Below are 21,295 nucleotides of genomic sequence, written 5' to 3'. Positions count from 1 at the left end.
ACAGAGTTTCGTAGATATCGGCATCAGTAACACCTCCAAAACTGGGAGCCACATGTGATCCTGATTGGCTTCGTAAGTTAGAAAGTCACTTTGGTTCGAGAAGTTTGGGACATAGGAGCATTTCTGTTGGAACAGTAGTGTGCAACCAACCCTTGCTGCTTACTTTGTGACTTGGGAAAGCCATTTTGACTTTGGCTCTTTGTAAAGAGGTGTTTAGACTCTCAGTGGGTTCCAGTCGTAATCATTGGGGCTCCATGAGTTCAGAGAAGGCACTTCTGGGTCTGCAGGGAGATAAGGGTAAGGTCAGATTTTCATTGGGGGAAGAAGTGCGGGTAGTCTATTTCTGATTTAAACAGCTGGAGCAGCTTGAGTTTTTATCTATTTTATATATTTTGACTTCAGTATAAATTTTATTTGAAAAGACATAGTACAGTATAAGAAATTTGAAAACCACTGGTCTACGGAAGTCATAGTTGCCTTCAGACATTAAAAGCCATATAATTAATAGCTGGTGTTCAAAATTCCTCTACTAGATGAAGATTATAATAGATGTTAACTTGCTCAGTGTATAGATTTTATTCAGAGGGCAGCTTAGTATCTGAGTTTCTGTAATAATGATTATTCTCATTAGGAATGAAAACTGAACTTCCAAACAACTGAATTCTACTTTATACTTTGTTAAAAAAATTTTTTTATGTGTCTCACCAGGTTCTGACTCAGAAGATCTTTTGGAAGAATTGCTCTGCTGTTTGATGCAGTTAATCACTGATATTCCACTCTTGTAAGTTCTGGCTAAGCCAGGATTACTTTTCTCTTCTTAATGTATTGAACATGCTAATTGATCGTGTTGAAGAGTTTGTGGGTGTGACGTAGTACTTTCATGTATCTCTTTTATGTATGCCTCCATGTACATCCATGGGCTTCTCCTTGTCTTGTGTGATAATAGTTAGACTTTGATGACCTGTCGTCAACACAAGAATTTTATGTTGTTGCGGGGAAGATGAACTCCTTAGCAACATGAAGCATATGATAAGCACAGAATTAATCTGTGTAAACCAGGGTTTGGGAGAAAAGCAGTTTGAATCTGATACATACATGGTAGATATAACTACCTGTCCACCCATTATTTATTCTTCCCTTCTTCCTTGCTTCTGGATTTTATATCTGGCCTCTTTTGGAGAGCTTGGATTTCTATTTCTAGCTTCTCTTGAAGCTGGATGTGGTCAGTGAGATGTAGGGGGACGTCCTCCAGTGAAACTTACAGGCATAGCTCTTTACAGGGACCTGACTCACCTGAGAGGCATGTATATATTTTCATCTGTGAGAGCCCACTGTCCTGTTCTCCAGAGTGTGGGCAAGGTCTCCTTAGAGTTGTGTTGGACGTCTTGGCATGAACTAAGAGAATCACAGCAAATTCTGCTTTGATGGCATTGAGCTGCTGAACCAAAGTGATCAACCACTACCCCTCTCCCACCCCCACTCCTGGAGTTCTCATGTAAGAAAAATAGACCTGTTTACACTGTTATAACTAGATTTCTGTTACTACAGCTGAATGCAGTTCCTGTATAATTCAAAATGTTTGTTACTTTTAAAGCAGTTATTCTCAACCTTATTTGTCTCTCAGAGGAGCCTTTTTAGAATTTTTTTTTTTCCCTGACCCAGAGGGATCAGGATGGGGAACACATGTAAGTCCATGGCTGATTCATGTCAATGTATGGCAAAAACCACTACAATATTGTAAAGTAATTAGCCTCCAACTAATAAAAATAAATGAAAAAAAAAAAGAAAAGGATTCTTTTTCCTAATTGCCTCTCCAGAGTCCTAATGAAATTTGAATACTCCAGATACACTGAATATGTTTATATGCTGTGACTTTTTGGAAGGCCATATATCAGTATAATATCTATGAAGTTTTTCACCCCTGAAAGAACCAATTTTCCCCACTGGAGGGTGGTCTCTTACACCCACTATTCAGAATGCATATTTTATTATTTAAATTTTTTTTTTTTTAATTTTTGGCCACACCACACGGCAGGTGGGATCTTAGTTTCCTGACCAGGGACCTAACCCATGCTGCTTGCAGTGGAAGTGCAACGTCCTAGCCACTGGACAAATCGGGAATTCCCGAGATCGCACATTTTAGAGGAGTTATTGTTTGAAATAAAAAAAATAGGTTTTAAGATTTATCATCACAAAATCTCAGTCTGTTTGTAGATGTTGTTGGAAATATGCCCCTTGCTTGTGGCCCAAAAGGAAAGATGGGTATTTGTGAGAAAACAGGCCTCTGTTGTGCATGAGTGCAGCATCCAGAATTGTATTGTGACAGTTGCTCAGTTGTGTCCAACTCTTTGTGACCCCATGGACTATACAGTTGATGGAATTCTCCAGGCCAGAATACTGGAGTGGGCAGCCTTTCCCTTCTCCAGGGGATCTTCCCATCCAAGGGATTGAACCCAGGTCTCCTGCATTGCAGGTGGATTCTTTACCACCTGAGCCACAAGAGAAACCCTTGTATTATAGGTTTATTGTATTATAGGAAGAATTGTATTATAAGCTTAGAAATGAGAACCACCAAACCCTGTTGTGACCTGGTCTGGTCATGTGCAGCCTGGAAGGTAGGGCTGAGACAGCTGAGGAATCACTGATAGGGAAAGGGCATGGAGAAAGTGTCCCAGGTAGTGGAACTCTCATGACAGACACAGTTCTTTACATGCCTGGTATCCTTTCTCACCTTCTTCTTCAATATTGTTGGGGGATGTGTGTGCCCAGCTTAGTTACAGGCTCTTTGGGAACTAAATGTGGCTCCATGGCAGTTTGGGCCAGTTACATGTAAGTGGAAGTCTGGAGCTTGCAGAGCATGTATCTTCAGCTCATCGCCCTTGGCTCTTCTCTTCCTACCTGGATGTGGAGGCAGTGCTCCGACCTTCTTGAATCTAGGATGATGGGTGCCACACACAAAGAACAGTGTCCCAGGAGCGTGGGGTGTTGATAATGTTATGGAACTGTTACACCAGCCCTCGATGGCTTACCTTTGGTTTTCTTCTTGTGTTAAAAGAGCAAACAGTTCCTTTGGTTAAGCCACTGTAGTTAGCTTTCTGTTACATATGGTCAGATGTGGGAGGGGGAACACACACATTGCTTGTTGTCATTGTTTAGTTGCTAAGTCATGTCTGATTCTTTAGCGACTCCATGACTGTAGCCTGCCAGGCTCCCCTGTCCATGGGGTTTGCCAGGCAAGAATGCTGGAGTGGGTTGTCATTTCCTTCCCCACGACTCTTCCCGACCCAGGGATGGAACCCGCGTCTTCTGCGTTGGCAGGCAGATTCTTTACATGTAGCCACCAGGGAAGCCCTGTGTGTTGCCTACTATTTGTTTATCATAGTATGTGTGAGGCTTCTTGTGTTCCTGATGTTAATTTTAAAAACAGCGCCACCTGTATTACATTTGTTATTACCAAGTACCAGCAATTTCATATATATCCTAAATAAGTATATTGTTTTTGTTACTGTTGTTGATAAAATGTTGTGGTAAAGTTAAGGGGGATGGAAATGATAAATCCCCTTAGATAGTAAATAAGCCGTGAATACCATGTCGAGACCAACCACTTAAACACTTGGAGAGCAAGTAGACAGTGTTGTAATATATCAAACATTTCAGTGTTTTAATGTGTTTATACTTTTTAAATGAACTGAAAATGCACAGACAACCAGATGTCTTATATTATGTACACTCAGCTTTAACCAGCTGCTGAAACAATTTCTTATGATTTAATGTTCTTGGAACTCCATCCTACAAGAAGGTTTGTCTTGGTAACAGTTTCCATGTGAAACCAAACTCCTCTTCAAATGTTTCATCTACTATAACCATAGTGCAGTGTTATGGATCAGCTTATAATTTAAGGAGGAATATTAGCCTATGAAAACTGGCGATGCTCTGACACACCTGACTATCATCTATCTTGCTATAAACATTGAAGTTTAATGTGCTGCCTTAGTGGGTAAATAGCAAGAGGTATCTAATTTTAATGGCCTTCATGGGTAATTCAAAACTTCTCTACCTTAAACATTTGAGACTCTGAAATCATTCTGTTAATATTGAAGGTAAGTGATTACCAAGAACTTAAAGTGATTACAAGAATTTAGAAATCTGTAAATTTTAACTGATTCTTCATAATTAGGAGAACAGGATGACCTATGGTAAACTCCTAGAATTTCTAAGAATGCATCTGTAATGAAAATTTACTTTTAAGCAGTAAGTGGATTCTGCTTCTCAGTTTGGATTTATTGATAAAATATTAATTCTATGAGGTGTTAATCTTCAGTGTCAGATTAAAATTGCACACCTTCTGGGAATCCTTCCTTATTAACTCCATACCTCTCAGCTTTTATATGTGTATTTAAAAGAAAGATTAAGTCAGGCACAGTCTTGTGACTTGACATTTTTCAGTGTGTATTGGGTTGATCCACTAGAATTAGTGTCTTTCAAAAGTAAAGCTTTGTCTTTTTAACTGTTATACCTTCTTGATCTCAAGGAGTTGAATGGGAGAGGAATAAGGTATGACAAAGGTATGTCTCTTAAGGCACTAATGGAGAGTGAAATGGAACATGGTTGGCAGGCTGGAGTTGAAAGCACTACACTTAGAGTTTGGGACACTGGTTGGGTTCTTCCAGTTTTACCATTGAGGTTGAATGGAGACTCTATGACTGTACCCAGTGATGGAGTTTAGATGGGGCCCTAGCCGCATAAGCAGTAATGTTGGATGGGCATAGTACTTGATGTTTTGAGGACTGCTTAGGATGCTTTTCTTATTATGAAGTAGAGTTTATTTTGAGAGCTTGAACTGGGTTTCTTTCCTGGTCTGTTTGTTGCTGTTTCTATCAAAGCTCTCACTCTCAGCTGTTTACAGCGAGGCTGCTGTTGAGAGCAGGCTCTGCTCCTTTCCTCTGTGCCCCACTCTGGACATTTCCTGGACGTCTGCTTAGAGCGGGCCTTGCTGTGAGCTCTGGCCCCTTCCTCTGAGATCCATTTATGTGTCTTCTCCTTTATTAACCTGTGAATTCAAAGAGGAGGAAGGACCAGGACGCCTTAATTCTCAGCCTAGCCCTAATGGGCAGATATTTTAATTCTGTAATCTAAGAAACTTAATCTAGATTTGTCATAAGTTATATATTGATAAAGATGTGATATTCATAATGGATTGCCTTCACTGCCTTTTCTGGGGGACTGTGTGTGTGTGATGAGACTTAGTCTGCCGCTCGAGTGCAGAGGTACCTGGTGTCATCTACTGGCCTTGTCCATGTTACTCATTCTGCTTCAGTCATGCTGGTGTTCTTGCTAATTTGGAACTTACCAACCCACTCCTGTCTTTAAGGCCTCTGACCTTCCTTCTCCTGCCTTGAATATCTTCCCTCAGACATCTGCATGGCTCATGTCCTGTCCTCCTTCAAGCTTCCTTCCTTCTGCTCAAAGTTCGGCTTCTTGGAAACAGTTGCTTTGCCTACCGTAAAATAGCACCCCTTCATAGTCTGTCCTTTCATCATGCTTTATTTTTTTGTCCTAATGCTTATCACTACTTTTCATATTATTATTTCATGTTATTTTATTTCTCAAATAAAATTAGAATGAAAGCAGTGTGAAAACAAGGGCTCTTCCTGTGCCAGCACTTTGTTTTGCTCACTTCTGTCCCCTTAGTATTGAGGTTAGCCTGGCATGTAGAGGACTCAAAAAATATTTGTTGAATGAGTAAGTCCCTGGGGGCACAGCCTATTCAGTGTGCTTAAATATTTTGTTTGCTGCTCATCATGTGGTCTATATGGAAACAAGGTAGTGTGCTAAGGAATAGTCCATTGCAGACAGAGTGGCTCAGAGCCCCTTGCAGTTGGTGAAAAAAGTGAAAGTGTTTGTCACTCAGTCATGTCTGTACTCTGGTACATTGTATTACAAACACTAGGTGTCTTATAGATATTAGCAGTTTGGAGGGGCAGCCAGAAACTGAAACACTGAGAAATCACATCTCACAACATTTAAGGAAATGGTAGATTGTTGTTGTTCAATTGCTAGTCGTGTCTGACTTTGTGACCCTATGGACTGCAGCATACCTGGCCTCCCTGTCCTTCACTGTCTCCCGGAGTTTGCTCAGACTCATGTCCATTGAGTCAGTGATGCCATCCAACCATCTCATCCTCTGTTGCCCCCTTCTCCTCTTGCCCTCAATCTTTCCCAGCATCAAGGTCTTTTCTAATGAGTCAGCTCTTTGCATCAGGTGGCCAAAGTATTGGAGCTCAGATAATTAGTTATAAATGCTGACTAGTCTGGGGCCATTTAGTTTAGGGAAAATCAACATTATATCTCAGTAGTCCTTAGATTCTGAGAAGGTAATGGCACCCCACTCCAGTACTCTTGCCTGGAAAATCCTATGGGCGGAGTAGCCTGGTAGGCTGCAGTCCATGGGGTCGCGAAGAGTTGGACACAACTGAGCAACTTCACTTTCACTTTTCACTTTTATGCATTGGAGAAGGAAATGGCAACCCACTCCAGTGTTCTTGCCTGGAGAATCCCAGGGACAGGGGAGCCTGGTGGGCTGCCGTCTGTGGGGTCACACAGAGTCGGACACGACTGAAGTGACTTAGCAGCAGCAGCAGCAGCATTCCTTAGATTATCCCTTCACAATGTAATAATTTCTTTTTCATTAAGTTAATCTGCAAAAAATATATATATTATGAATACACTTTGCTATGTGTATTTACTGTGTTAGGCCCTGGGCAAAGAAAGACATGACTTTGGAAGAGCTTAGAGATGGATGGATGCATAGAAAGCCCACTGAGAGGAACAGCTGATACATGCTGCAGTCATTTGGAGCTGTAGTGATGAGCTGCGGCCAGACCTTCAAGAAGGCAGAGAGGAGCTGCATAGGGACCTCTTGGGTATATATCATGTGTTTGGGGAATACAAGTGGATTCATTGGATTAGAGCAGAGAGTTTGTGGGAAACTAGGGCTAGAGAAGCTGTGTTGTTCGATGAAGTAAAGACTTGCATGTTAGAAGGGCTAACAGTCTATTATATTAAAGGGTCTCTTTATTAGAATGTATAAGAACATAATACATATATTTTAGAGATAATTTCTCTCTTACCCATTTTGGATGTATTTGGGGAGGAATGGAACTGTTAAGAATCTTATTTATAAAATTAACATTGCTGGATTTATGAAGTATAATAAAATGATATAAAATACATATTTATTTGACTCGCAGGTGTTGGTATTGGCCTAGATGTCATACTTTGTAAAATTTGAATGTTGAAAACTTTTGGTGCTAATGATGAATAGGTGGTTCAAGAACCTGAAGAACTGTAAACAGTTTCTTTATGAAGTCTGCAAGTCTTTGAGAGTGAAGCAACTGGAGACTGCGTGTTGACAGTGAAGGGCCTAACTGTTGGGAAACTGTCTTTCTGTAGCCCTGCATGTTGATACCCAAACTTGTGTCAAATCCAGCCTCAACAGAGTAGGTGGCTAAAAGAAGTCAGCATTTAAATTTTAGGTGCTGTAAATACCTAGTGTAGATTTCTGGTTGGATTAGGTATTCAAGGCATTATAAGCACTGAATGAAAGATGATGGCATTTTCAAATACCAGTAAGACATAACCAAGTTCACAGTAGCTTATTAGTTTAAACTTGATTTTTGGTGCTTCTGGGGGGGGGGGGGCGGGGCGCAAATCCTAGTTAAAAAATTTAACATGTAAGTCTTTACTGGGCTTACTGAAGAAATCTGACTGAGCTATATCCAGTACCACAAATGTTAATATTACAAGACATGTGCTCATATTGTTCATAATCACATAATTGACTATTGCCAAGGCATGTAAGAGACATTTGATAGTAGGAAAAAACACCATTAATTCTAAATCCAGAAACTAGTGTTTGAATCTTAGCTTTACCACTCATCAGCAGTGTCACTTCAATTTTCTCATTTTAAAATTGAAGTTCATAGATCATAGACTGTCACTTGGAAAAGACATTTAAAGGCATCTCGTTCAGTTTAGGAGAAGGCAGGAGCCTGGTGGGCTGCAGTCCACGGGGTCGCTAACAGTCAGGCACGACTGAGCAACTTCATTTTCACTTTTCACTTTCATGCACTGGAGAAGGAAACGGCAACCCACTCCAGTGTTCTTGCCTGGAGAATCCCAGGGACGGGGGAGCCTGGTGGGCTGCCGTCTATGGGGTCACACAGAGTCGGACATGACTGAAGCCACTTAGCAGCAGCAGCAGCAGTTCAGTTTAATATTTTAGATGTGGAGACTGAAGTGCATCAGTTTGGAGATCAACTCATGTAGCCATTGAGGGACAAGCCCAACTTGCCAATAGTTTAGTACACCACGACCTTGGCTGCCTAGAGGGACAGGCAGCTGGGAGGGAGCGTCTCATCCTGGGATGAGGTCTGTCGAGGGCTCTCACTGCCAAGGATCTGTTGCTTAGTATTGTGTTGAAGACCAGAGTAAAACACTCGAAAATGCTTTTGTAAATTTTAAAATGCTTCATGATTAAATAAAAATGTATTGCAGGACTTCCCTGGGGGTCCAGTGGTTAAGAATCCACCTTGTTATCCAGGGGATGTGGGTCCCATCCCTGGTCAGGGAACTGAGACTCCACACTGCTGCAGAGTACCTAGGCCCACAGGCCACAACTTCTGAAGCCGGTGCACTCCGGAGCCTGCACACCACAGCTGCTGAGTCTGAACACCACAAGTAGAGAGTCTGTGTGCAACAACGAAGGCTCCTGCATGAAACAACAAAGATCCCACATGCCGCGAGTAAAACTGACATAGGCCTCCCCCACCGCCAAAGTGTATTGCTTTACACATGGTAGGGCTTCCTTTATGGCTCAGATGGTAAAGAATCTGCCTGCAATGCAGGAGACCCAGGTTCAATCCCAGGGTCAGGAAGATCCTCTGGAGAAAGGATGGGCAACTCTCTCCAGTATTCTTGCCTGGAGAAGTCCCATGGACAGAGGAGCCTGGTGGGCTACAGTCCATAGTGTTGCATAGAGTTGGACACGATTGAGTGACTAACACACACATTACACATAGTGTTTAAGAAAAGCATTGGCTATATTTTCTTCTGAGTTAATTTTCCTATTTTAAACTTCTCAGTAGAAACTAATAGCCTTGGTCATTAACAAGTATAGTGGTCATAGGAAACAGGATGTATAAGATTCAAAAGCATAAGCTGAATCCTCTGTGTGAGAACTGAAGTAAGTTTCTTTTGTGGCAGGCTGCTTCAAAGAGCTTCTCTGTCTGCTTTGGAGGACTGGCTGTAGCCTGGCGTTAGGTGTAAGAGACTCAGTTTGCAGGATTCTTCCGTATAGCTCAGCCCTGAAAATGTTGAATCTCTGCCTTCAAAGAATTTTTACTCTTATAAAAGCAAGACTGGTAACTTCCTTGGTGGTCTAGTGGTTAAGAATCTGCTTTCCAATTCAGGGGACGTGGGTTTGATCCATGTTCAGGAAACTGAGATCCCACATGGCTTGGAGCAGCTAAGCCTGGGTGCCACAACTAGAGAAGCCCACTCACTGCAGCTACTGAGCTTGAGTGCTCTAGAGCCTGCGCTCTGCCATGGAGCTGCCTGTGCACACAACTAGAGAAGCCGCTGCACGCTGCAGGGAATGCCTGTGGGCTGCAATAGAGACCCAGTGCAGCCAAAGTAAATTAATACAAGTAAAAAAATAAAAGCAAGACTGGTACAGGATGCTTTTGTTAATTTCTTTTCCTATTGTTAGTACAAGTATCGCAAAATATGAATGAGCTGGTTTGACATTAATAATTGAATTTTAATTCTACCAACAAACAGTTGATTTTTTTTCCTTTTTAATTTTTTGTCCTACTTATGTATCAATAAGTTAATTCTTTATAGAGTTGTTTCTTTTGGGGGCATAATCCAGATTACATTACCTTTGGATAGCTAAAGCTAGTCATTGATGCACTTGTCTTAGATTATAATGTGTATGTGCATAGGGTTTGGGAAGGCAGTCGAGAAGCACAAAGGGGTTATGCTGAGAACTGATTTTGTCTTATGTCTCTTTACTCTCCAGAGACAATCGTTTTTCATTATTAGCTATTTTGATGGTTTATATATACACCTTTACCCTTATCTTACCTTTATCTATTTAGCTAAATAATATAACAGTATTTCATTTTTTTAAATTAAAGGCTTTGCTTTTCAGAACAATATTAAATTCACAGCAAAACTGAGCAGGAAGTATAGAATATTCCTGTATCCCTCTTCCCACACATAGCCTCCTCTGCTGTCAACATTTCTCACCACAGTGGCACATTTGTTATAGTCGATGAACATACATTGATGCATCACTGTCACCCAAGTCATAGTGTGCATTAGGGTTCATTCTTGTTGCATTGTACATTCAGTGGGTTTTGACAGGTGTATAATGACATGTGTCTGGCGTGCTTCTGTCTGTGGAATCTCAGCGTCGGACACAACTTAACAACTGAACAACAGCAGCTACCACATCCATCGTTATAGTTTCATAAGCGTACTTCCACTGCCTTAAAATTCCTCGGAGTTCTGCCTGTTCATCCCTCATACCCCCTTAAGCCTTGGTCACCCCACTGATCCTTGTATTTTGCTTCCACATTTTCACCTTCTCTGGAGTGTCCTGTGGACTTCCCAGGTGGCTCCGTGGCAGAGAATCCGCCTGCAGTGCAGGAGACATTGGTTCAGCCCTTGGGTCGGGAAGATCCCCTGGAGAAGAAAATGGCAACCCACTCCAGTATTCTTGCCTGGGAAATCCCACGGACAGAGGAGCCTGGCGGGCTACCGTCCATAGGGTCGCAAAAGAATTAGACATGACTTAGTGATTAAACAACTATAATAACAGAGTGTCATATAGTTGGAACCTACAGTACAAGCTTTTTTAGATTGGCCTTGTTTATTTAATAATGTGTGTTTAAGTTTCCTCTGTGTTCCTAGCTTAGTAGATCATGTCTTTTTAGATCTGAATAATACTGCATTGGATGCAATATGTGTACAGAAATTCACTTGATGCATCTATACACATATATAGCCCTCATATAAGTCTTAGAATTGGAATTAAGTGTGATCATTTAAAAATTTGATAAAAATATAGTAAATTTGGTAAAAACTTGTTCCCTAAAGGAAGTATACCATTTATAAGTTCCACCAAAAACATTTAACAGAGCCATGCCAATGTAGTCTGTTACAGGTTTTTTGTAAGTTAGAAATGGAAATCAGGATGGCAGAGTAGAGGACGTGTGCTTACCTCCTGCAAGAGCACCAGAATCGCAGTTGGCTATTGATTTTTCAACAGGAGAATGCTGGAACCCACCAAAAAGAGATACCCCATGTCCAAAGGCAAAAATGGAAATCACATCAATGATCCTCAGATGCATTCTCCCATTACAAGTGAGATTGACTATCTCTTCATGTATTTAAAAGCCATTTCTAAGTTTCGATGAAGGTTCAGCAATCACTTCTAATTTTTGAGAGCTCCTTTTCTCTAATTGTTCCTTGTTTGTGATGGAACTTTTAAGCAGGCATAATTGCACTTTGGACACCCATGTAACAATTTCAGCATATTTGCTTTATTATTGTGTATCCACCTTATCAGTGCATCTTAATTTTTTATTTTTTAGAATGTTTCTAAAAACTCTTGGTTGAGCTTTATTTCAAGAAGATAATATGGCTATTTCATCCATTTGATGCATCATTACATACATAGCATTAGTTCTTTGAGAAACCATAGACACTTGGAATGTGTTTAATATATTTGATCCACTCCATTACTATTTTACGTATGATAAAGTTGACAGATAAGGTGACTGATGAAGGTAATTGAGTGACATTTCTGATACTAGAATGCAGATTTCTTGACTCCTAATATCCAGGTAATTTCTGCTCCATTGTTAATGCTTTTATAATCGAGGAGTATTACCATGCTTTTGATTTTTTTTAACTTCAAAACTTCTCTGCTGTTGATAGTATCTGAAATATACCACTTTTTAGTCTTTCCTCATATTTTACTTCTGGAATCTTCATGTTGGCATGACATTGATATTTCTAATGTTTGGTATTAATCCTTTGAACTTGTAAGTTGTTTTTATTAAACTTAGGATCCATTTACAGTACTGTCAATTTCTTATCCAATAGTAAGTCAGAGGAGGATGTTTTTTTCCTGCACATTTCGTTGACTTTGTCCTTAGCCAACACTAACACGCATGTCATGAAGGCTTTTGTCTTTATCCAAGTGTTCCACTCTGCCCAAGCAGAGCAGTGCAAGGTCATGGCGCTTGTCTTTTTTTTTCTTCACATGAAATTAATAACTTGCTCCAACAGTAGTTTGTTCTAGGACATTTCCAGCCCAGATGGTGGAAAGTTCTTGGGATAACATGGCAGCCGAAGCAACATTTTGGCTTTTTAAAGTTGACTTTGTTTTGGCGATTGTGTAATGAAAATCTTCTGAAGATTATACAAGGACATTAAACAAGAAAGATCTGTTGGCCTAAAACATTTTTCATCTTTTAAAAACCACCACACTCAGCATGGTGGAACTTTGGTTTCTTTCAAGTAGTGGCCTGTCTTGGCTCTTTTCCCTGATTATTTGGCACCTCAGATAGCCCAATTAATAGATTTAAAACTTTGTTGCTTTCAATATAATGTTGCCTTGAATTCCTTTTTTAAACATTATAGAAAGTTACAGCAAGAATTGACACTAGAGATCATCTTGCCTAATGTATTTATTTACAAATAAGAAAACTGAGACCGAGGGGAGTTATTTTTTGAAGTGAACAGAGTAACTTCAGTAGAGAACTGAGAAGCAGAGCCTCTGTTTTCTAACTTGGGGACAGTGACTCATTCAGCATACAGCAATATGTTTTAGGTTTTTGCTTATTCTTATTTCTGTGTCATCAGATTGTAATCAGTAAATGTTTGATTTTATCATTTATGATAATCCTCTATTCTTGATTAATTTCATTTTCAAGCAGGTGATAGATACATTTATGTTGTTCCAATATCAAACTCATAAAAGTGCACATGAACCATCTCCTGCTTGTCCTTGTTCCCCATCTCTGCAGCCCTCCTGTTTGTCTGCATAGTAACCACCGTTCATGCTTGGTTTCTTATGTATCCTTCCCGATTTTTTTATGCATGTATATTCAGTTATGAATTTAGATTCTTATTTCCCCCTGTATTCATGTAAAAGGTAGGAAATTATGCATAGTGTTTTGAATTTTCTTCTTTTTTCAGTTAGCAGTCTCTCTTGGCAGTTTCTGTATACAAGCATTTAGAGAGCTTTCTCATTTTTGTGTTTCAAGTAAAACGTTTATTAATATATACTTCAGGTACTCCAGAATTTACCCTTTCAAAGTGTCTATTTACATGGTTTTTAATAAGCTCAGAAAAGTTGTAAACCTGTCACTGCTGTCTAATTCCAGAACTTCATTACCCCAAAAGAACCCCTCTACTTATTAGCAGTCCTTCCCCGTTTCCCTCGCCCTCTTGCCCGTAGTAACCACTGATCTGCTTATTGTCTGTGTGGATTTTCCCTTTATAGACATTTCATATAATGGAATCATACAATGTGTGGCTCTTTGTGTCTGTCTTCATTCATAATGTAGCATGGTTCATCCATGTTGTAGCATGCCCCGGTACTTCATTTCTTTTTATTGTATGAATATATACCACATTTTGTTTCTCCATTTGTCAGTTGATAAATATTCTGGTTGTTTCTACTTTTTGGCCATTATGAATAATACTTCTGTGAACATTCATGTACAAGAGTTTGTGTGGACATGGTTTTCAGTTCTTTTGGGTATATAGCTAAGAGTAAGGTTACTAGGTCATGTGGTAACTCTGTTTGACTTTTTGAGGAAATGCCAGACCTTTCCGTAGTGGCCTCATCATTTTATTCCCACTAGCCTTGTGTGTGAGTGATGATTTGTCTACATCCTTTTTCATTCGTTTTTAAAAGTTGCGTTGTATTCTGTTGTATGTCAGCATCAGTTTATATTTAATCATTCCCCTATTGTTGGGCATTAGGATTGCTAACATCTTTGTGCTAATGTTTTTTGCTCATTCTCATATTGGCATCTTTATTGTATCTATTTCTAGGACCCGTTTTACATTAGAAAGATTAGTCCTTTGTGACATTGTGTTTTTTCTATATGTGCCTTTTGACTTTTTTGCTATTAGTGTGTGTGTGTTTGCCATGATAAATTTTTAGAAACTATTTTTAAGAAATGGAATTTATCAATCTGTTACAGCTCTTAGGCCTTCCAAGCTTCTTGTTACCTTTTTGGCCTTATCTCTGACCACTCTCCTTGCAAACTCCCTTCTAGCTGCGTTGGCCTCTGCCATTCTTTGAATATGCTAGGCATGTTCCTACCTCAGGGCCTTTGCATATGCTGGCCTTTCTTTCTAGAAGATTTTTCCCTTGCTTGTTTATTTCTTTCAAATCTTAGTGCAAATGTCAACTTCTTGTTGAGTGTTCCCACTTAAAATTATAACACACCTGTGATAGATGTCAAATTTTGAAGTTAATGAAATATGTATTTACTTTTTATGTAACAAATTAGGTGTTAGAATGCTGTTATTTTCTTATGAAGGAACAAAAATTTCGAGGTCTAAAACCTTTCAAATAGTGCTTAAATGCTTTTAATGAGACTGAATCTGTGGCTTTGTGCTGGTATTTGAAAATTTAACTTAGGTCTTTGGTAACTGCAATGGTTAATTTTTGTGTGACAGTTTGAGCTGAGGGATGCCCAGAGATCAAATGTTAGTTCATTATTTCTGGGTGTGTCTCTGAGTGTGTTTCTGGAAGCGATTAGCTTTTAAATTGGTAGATTTCATGAAAAAGATCATATGCACTAGTGTTGGTGAATGTCTTGCAGTCCATTGAGGACATGAATAGAACAGGATGGTGGAGGATGGGCCAGCTTGTTCCCTGTCTTTAGCTGAGATACTCATCTCTTTCTGTCTTTGGATGTTGGCACTGCTGTTTCTTGGGCCTTCCCACTCAGGCCAAGGCTTTCCTGCTTTTCAGGCCTTTAGGTTTGGACTGGAGCTACACTGCTGGCTTTCTTGGGCCTGCAAAGGGCAGATAATGGGACCTTTTAGCCCCCGTGATTGTGTGAGCCAATCTCTTATAAATAGATATAAATTTATATATATATATATATGTGTGTGTGTGTGTATGTATCTCCTTATATTATGTCAGTATATTTAGGAAAGCCCTAAATAATGCAGCAAGTGTGGCTAGTTCATTGCTGTCGCCTGAATGTTCCTGCCTTCCACAAAATCATGTTTTAAAACCTAACCTCTACAGTTAGAAAAGACCCTGATGCTGGGAAAGATTGAAGGCGGGAGGAGAAGGGGACGACAGAGGATGAGATGGTTGGATGGCATCACCGACTCAATGGACATGAGTTTGAGTAAACTCTGGGAGTTGGTGATGGTCTTGGAGGCCTGGTGTGCTGCAGTCCAAGGGGTCACAGAGTCGGACACGGCTGAGCAACTGAACTGAACTGAACTGAACCTCTGCAGTGATGGTGTTAGAAGGTTTGGGGCCTCTGGGAGAGGATTAGGTCACAAGGGCCGAGCCCTCATGAATGGGATTGGTGCCCTTCTAAAAGATACCCATGGAAATGTCCTTGCTGCCTTCTATAATATGATAGCACAGCAAAAACATACTTAATCTTTGTGAACCAGAAAACCAACTCTCATCAGGTACTGGATCTGCAGGTATCTTGATCTGGACTCTTTGCTTCAAAAGTTGTGAGGAGTACATTTCCATTGTTTATTATGTAAGTTTGTTATTGCAGTTCAAAAGGACAGAGACACTGGGTTGTTTTTCCTAGTTGCAAATCTCTGGTACTTTGATTGTTTACAGTGAAGTGAGAGACAGAAATAATTCAGAAAACCTTTGGTCAAAATGAGATTAGAGATGATCTTCAGACCTTCTCTCCTGATACTTTTTTTATTTTTCGGGAAATTTCCCAGTGGAGACAGCCAGTTTGAAGCAATCTTTCTCCTACTCATTTTCCTTTATGTCCTTCCCATTTTGAAAACTTAAATACAATAAAAAATAGTCACCTATAATCTCATCTTCCAGGATTGCTGTTTTTGTTCTTTGCATATTAACATCTGTATGTGTATTCATTCATATGGTGCACAGTACTGATCTGCTGTCTTTGCTCAGCATCACATCATGAAGCAAATATTTAAATATATTGTTTCAAAAGCAGATGGAATAACTTGTTTTATGAAGCCAGCATACCCTGATACTGAAACCTAATGATGACATTCCACAAAAAAGAAAGTCACAGACATATTTCTCATAAATGTAGGAGAAAAAGCTTTAAAAAAAATTAGCAAATTGTATTCAGCAACAATGGAATAGGATTATACAGTATAACCAAGTGGGGCTTATTATCTCAGGGATACAATATTGTTAACACTTGAAAATCAATATAATATGCCACATTAATAAAATAAATTAGAAAAGCTATTTGATTGTCTCAGTAAATGTGGAAAAAGAGTTTAACCAAATTCAGCATCTATTCATGGAAAAAAATACTCTCAGCAAACTAGGAAGAAACATCTTCAACTAGGTTAAGGGCATCCATGAAAAACCTGCAGCTGACATCACACAGAATTATGAGAAACTAAAGCTTTACCTCCTCTGTGATTAGAAATGAGTCAAGGGTGTTTGTCCTAAGCATTTCTGTTTGCTATTATATGAGGCCCTAGCCAGTTCAAGAAAACGAAGAATAAAAGGCATAGAGATTGGAAAAGAAAAAGTAAAAGTGTCTTTATTTGCTGGCAATGTGATTGTTTATGTAGAGGACCCTGAGGAACATAGAAAAGCTACCTGAACTGAAAAGTGAGTTTAGCAGGTTTCCAGTCTACAAGATGATTATACAAAAATCACATACTAGTAGCAAACAACTGGAAACTAAAACTTTAAAACTTCCATTTTAAAACAATGTGAAAACATGAAATAGTAAGTTCAACAAATATGTGTACAACTTATATACTGATAACTACAAAACATTGCTCAGTGAAGTCAAAGAAGACCTAAACGTAGACATACATTGTGTTCACGAATTGGAAAACTCAGATGTTCTTAAGATGTCAGTATCACCCAGATGGAGCTACAGAGTCAGTTTATCACATTTGTACCAGGTTTTTTGTTTGTTTTTTTTTTCTAGACACTGACAAGCCGATTCTAAAATGTACTTGGAAATGCAAAGAACCTAGAATATCTGAAGAAATAATTGAAAAGCAGGAACAAATGGAACACTTAACACTGTGTCTCTTCCCAGTGTGCTGTAGAGCTACAGTTTTGGTTTTGCTTTTGAGATTTATTTCTGTTTTGGCTGTGGTGGGTCTTTGTTGCTGTGCGTGGGCTTTCTCTAGTTGTGGAAAGTGGGGACTAGTCTTTGTTGCAGTGCCCAGGCTCATCACTGTGGTGTCTTCTGTTGTTGCAGAGCACAGGCTGTAGGGTGCACGGACTTCAGTAGTTGTGGTGCATGGGCTTCACTGTTCCATGGCAGGTGGGATCTTTCCAGTCCAGGGGTCAAACTGGTGTCCTTTGCATTGCTTGACTGATTCTTAACCATATGGACCTCCAGGGAAGCCCAAAGCTACTGTTTTAAAGATAATATGGTATTGACCAAATAATAGACAAATCAATCAGTGACTGAGTTTGGTGAAAAAATGTTAGTCACTCAAGTCGTGTTCGAATCTTTTGCCACCCCATGGACTGTAGGCTGCCAGGCTTCTCTCTCCATGGGGTTTCCAAGGCAGGAATACTGGATTGGGTAGCCATTATCTTCTCCAGGGGATCTTCCTGATTCAGGGTTGGAACCTGAGTCTCCTGCCTTAGAGGCAGATTCTTTACTATCTGAGCCACTAGGGAAGCCCTGGAGGGAGCCAAGAAATAGATCTGCACTTCTGTGGTCAATTTTTTTTTTTTTTTTTTGAGAAAAACAGCAAAACTATTCAATTGGGGAGGGGAATGTTTTTAAACTAATGGTGCTGGGAAAGGTAGTTATATGAGAAAATGAAACAAAGAAAACTTTTAACTCCTATCTTCACATGTAACACAGAATAATATACACAGTCTTGGTTTAGGCAAAGAAAACTTAGAAAGGATACAGAAAGCGATAGCCATAAAAGGAAAGTCTTGATAAGTTAAACTTCTTCAAAAATAAAAATCTTGCCTCCTCAAAAGAAACTGTTCAAAAAAAAAAAAAACAGTCAAGCCACAGATGGGAGAAAATGTCTGAAACATAACTAACAAAAGAATTTGTTCTTGAATATATAAAGATCTCTTACAATTTAAAAATAATTAGGCAAATAACCCAATTAAAAATGAACAGAAGATTTAAATTGATACTTCACAAAAAGGATCTGTAAAAGGCCAGTAAACACATTGAGTTTTGATGTTATTAACCATTAGAAAATGCTAATTAAAGCTATAGTAAGATATCACTATACACCACTAACATAGCTAAAATTAAGAAGAAAAATTGTACTGAATGTTGGTGAGAATGTGGAGCAACTGAAACTTTCAGAAATTGCTGTAGTTAAAGAAGCCAGTCTGAAAGGCTACATAATGTATTACTCTAACTACATTTTGGAAAAAGGAAAAGCTATGGAGGCAGTAAGAAAATAAGTGTTGTCCAAGGTTTTGCAGGGAAGGAGGGATATAGAGTAGAACACGAGATATTTTTAGAGCAATGAAACTGTTGTGTATGATACTGTAATCATGGGTACATGTTATTACATTTGTCAAAATTTATTGTGATTGTAAAAGTCACATGGCAATAGTGAACTCTAATATAAATTATGGGCTCTGGGTGATGATAATTTGTCAATGTTAGTTAACCATTTTTAACATCTATGCTGCTCTGGGGTGGTGGAGGAGGCTACACATCTGCGGGGGCAAGGGATATATGGGAATTCTCTGTATCCTCAGTATTGCTGAGAACCTCAAGCTGTTTTGAAAAATAAAATCTGTATAAAGAATTGCTTCAATATATAAAATGGTACAACCAGTTTGAGAAAAGGTTTGACAGTTTCTCGTGAAATCAGACATCCACCTCTCCTCTCATCTAGCAGTTTTATTTTCAGGCATCCACCTACGAGAATTGAAAATAAATGTTTGTAAATGACTTACATGCAGATGTTTGTAAGTCTTTTTAAAATACTTTTTCATAATAGCTCTGATATGGAAACAAATGCCTCAACATTATCTTGCTGTCTCTCTCTACTTTATTCTGGGTTATTTCTTATGACTTAATGTCCAAGTCACTGAATCTCTCTTCAGCTGAGTCTAAATAATCTTCTGCTGTTAAACCCATTTATAGAGGTTATTTCTTTCCCTCCTTCCTTCCTTTCCCCCTCCCTCCCTCCTTCTCTTCCCGTGTCCCTCTTCTCTCCTTTCTTCCTTTCTTCTTATTTATTTCTTATTTTTTAAAAATCAAGTTTTAAAATTTGGCTGTTGTTTTTTTTTTTTTCAGCTCAAGACATTTTTTTCCTAGAACTTAAAAAAAAACAACCTGCTATATTTATATAGTTTACAGATCCTTGAGAAAATTTTCATTTGATAAATTTGGTTTTTATTCCATAAGTAGAGCAAGTATATTTGTGTTTGGTAATTAATTACTGTTGAAAGAGAGTTTTTTGTTTGTTTTGTGGGTGTATGGTGATTCTTGTTCATGTACTCTTATCTCTTTATGTGCCCATTTTTTATTGTTTGCTAGTTTTTGCATTTGTAGAGTTGTAAAAATAATTTGATAGGATGATTTTATCTTTATTCAAAGAGGATTGTCTGTTTCTCTGGGTGCTTTGGATTCTTCTTAATTCTGTTTCAGAATTTTCCTGACCACCCAGGGAACTTAAAGCTCAGTTCTAGTCCATGAGACTGTTGATTTCAGGATCCCCTTGAGAATCTCTGCCCTGTATGGGGAGTGGATTTCTGCGGCTTGCTCCCTGGACAGCCTTGGACTCCAGCTTTTGTCCCCTAGACTGTCAACCCTTTCACAAGCACTGCTCAGTTTCCAAACCACTGCTTATGGATCAGGAAACATCCCAAGGCCAAAGCAGTTCCAGAAGTCAAGCTGACCTCTAGGTTTTCCTAGTGCCTCAGTCTTGGCCTTGTGTTAATAATGCTTCATATTTTACTAGCTCTTTGGTCTTTTTAGAACGTGTCCTTCCAGACCCTCCCGTCAATGATTTTTGTTGACTTCATCAGCAATAGTCTTTTGAATTTTCTGTCCATCACTGTTGGAAATGGAAGTAGTCTTAAATCTTGTGATCTCTTTAAATATTATTTAGTTCTGTAAGTTAGTGTGTAAGCAGTGTCTTCTTATATTTTTCATTATTTTCTAATATTAGTTGATTTTTTTGGTTCAGCAAATATTTTCTTGTATGATATAGAGTATGAGAAGCATTATAGTTATGGGTTTTCTGGAGAAGGTGAAGCTAGTGCAAAGTCTTAAATGACAGTACGAGTCAGCCAAGCAGTTTGGGTGTGAGCATAGAGGGAGGAGATGTGAGGGAACATGGTAACTAGATAGATAATTGATGGATAGTTACATTTTATCCATGTGTGCCTTTAAAATGTACTTAAGTGACTATTTCAGAGGTTTTTGTATCTAGATCGTTGTTTCTCTCTAACCCCCATTGTTGTTCAGTTGTTCAGTTGTGTCCCACTCTTTGCGACCCCATGGACTGCAGCACGCCAGGCTTCCCTGTCCCTCAACATCTCCCGGAGCTTGCTCAAACTCATGTCTATAGAGTCAGTGATGCCATCCAACTATCTCACCTCTGTCGTCCCCTTCTCCTCCTGCCTTCAATCTTTCCCAGCATCAGGGTCTTTTCTAATGAGTTACTTCTTCACATCAGATGGCCACAGTATTGGAGCTGTAGCTTCAGCATCAGTCCTTCCAATGAATATTCAGGGTTGATTTCCTTTAGGATTGACTGGTTGGAGCTCCTTGCAGTCCAAGGGACTCTCAAGAGTCTTCTCCAGCACCACAGTTCAAAAGCATCAATTCTTTGGTACTCAACCTTCTTTATGGTCCAACTCTCACATCCACACATGACTACTGGAAAAATGATAGCTTTGAGTATACAGACCTTTGTTGGCAAAGTAATGTCTCTGCTTTTTAATTTGTTGTCTAGGTTTAGCATACGTTTTCTTCCAAGAAGCCCAAGCATTTTTTCATTTCATGGCTGCAGTCACCTTCTGCAGCAATTTTGG

The 21,295-nt window shown here is 39.3% G+C and overlaps 1 protein-coding gene across 4 annotated transcripts in view; it reads left to right on the top strand.

Annotated features, from left to right (window-relative positions):
- DYM (dymeclin) overlaps positions 1 to 21,295 on the top strand; it is a 372,867-nt gene that overhangs the window by 67,649 nt on the left and 283,923 nt on the right. For all 4 annotated transcript variants that reach the window (XM_065932681.1, XM_065932680.1, XM_065932678.1 and 1 more), the window contains one exon: positions 709 to 781. In XM_065932681.1, the coding sequence (XP_065788753.1) occupies positions 709 to 781 (73 nt within the window). The remainder of the gene's footprint in view (positions 1 to 708; positions 782 to 21,295) is intronic.

Source organism: Muntiacus reevesi, chromosome 4 (assembly GCF_963930625.1).
Source record: "Muntiacus reevesi chromosome 4, mMunRee1.1, whole genome shotgun sequence".
Classification (NCBI taxonomy): Eukaryota; Metazoa; Chordata; class Mammalia; order Artiodactyla; family Cervidae; genus Muntiacus; species Muntiacus reevesi.
The sequence above is the reverse complement of the archived record's forward strand: the minus strand, read 5'-3'. Positions and strand labels throughout refer to the sequence as shown.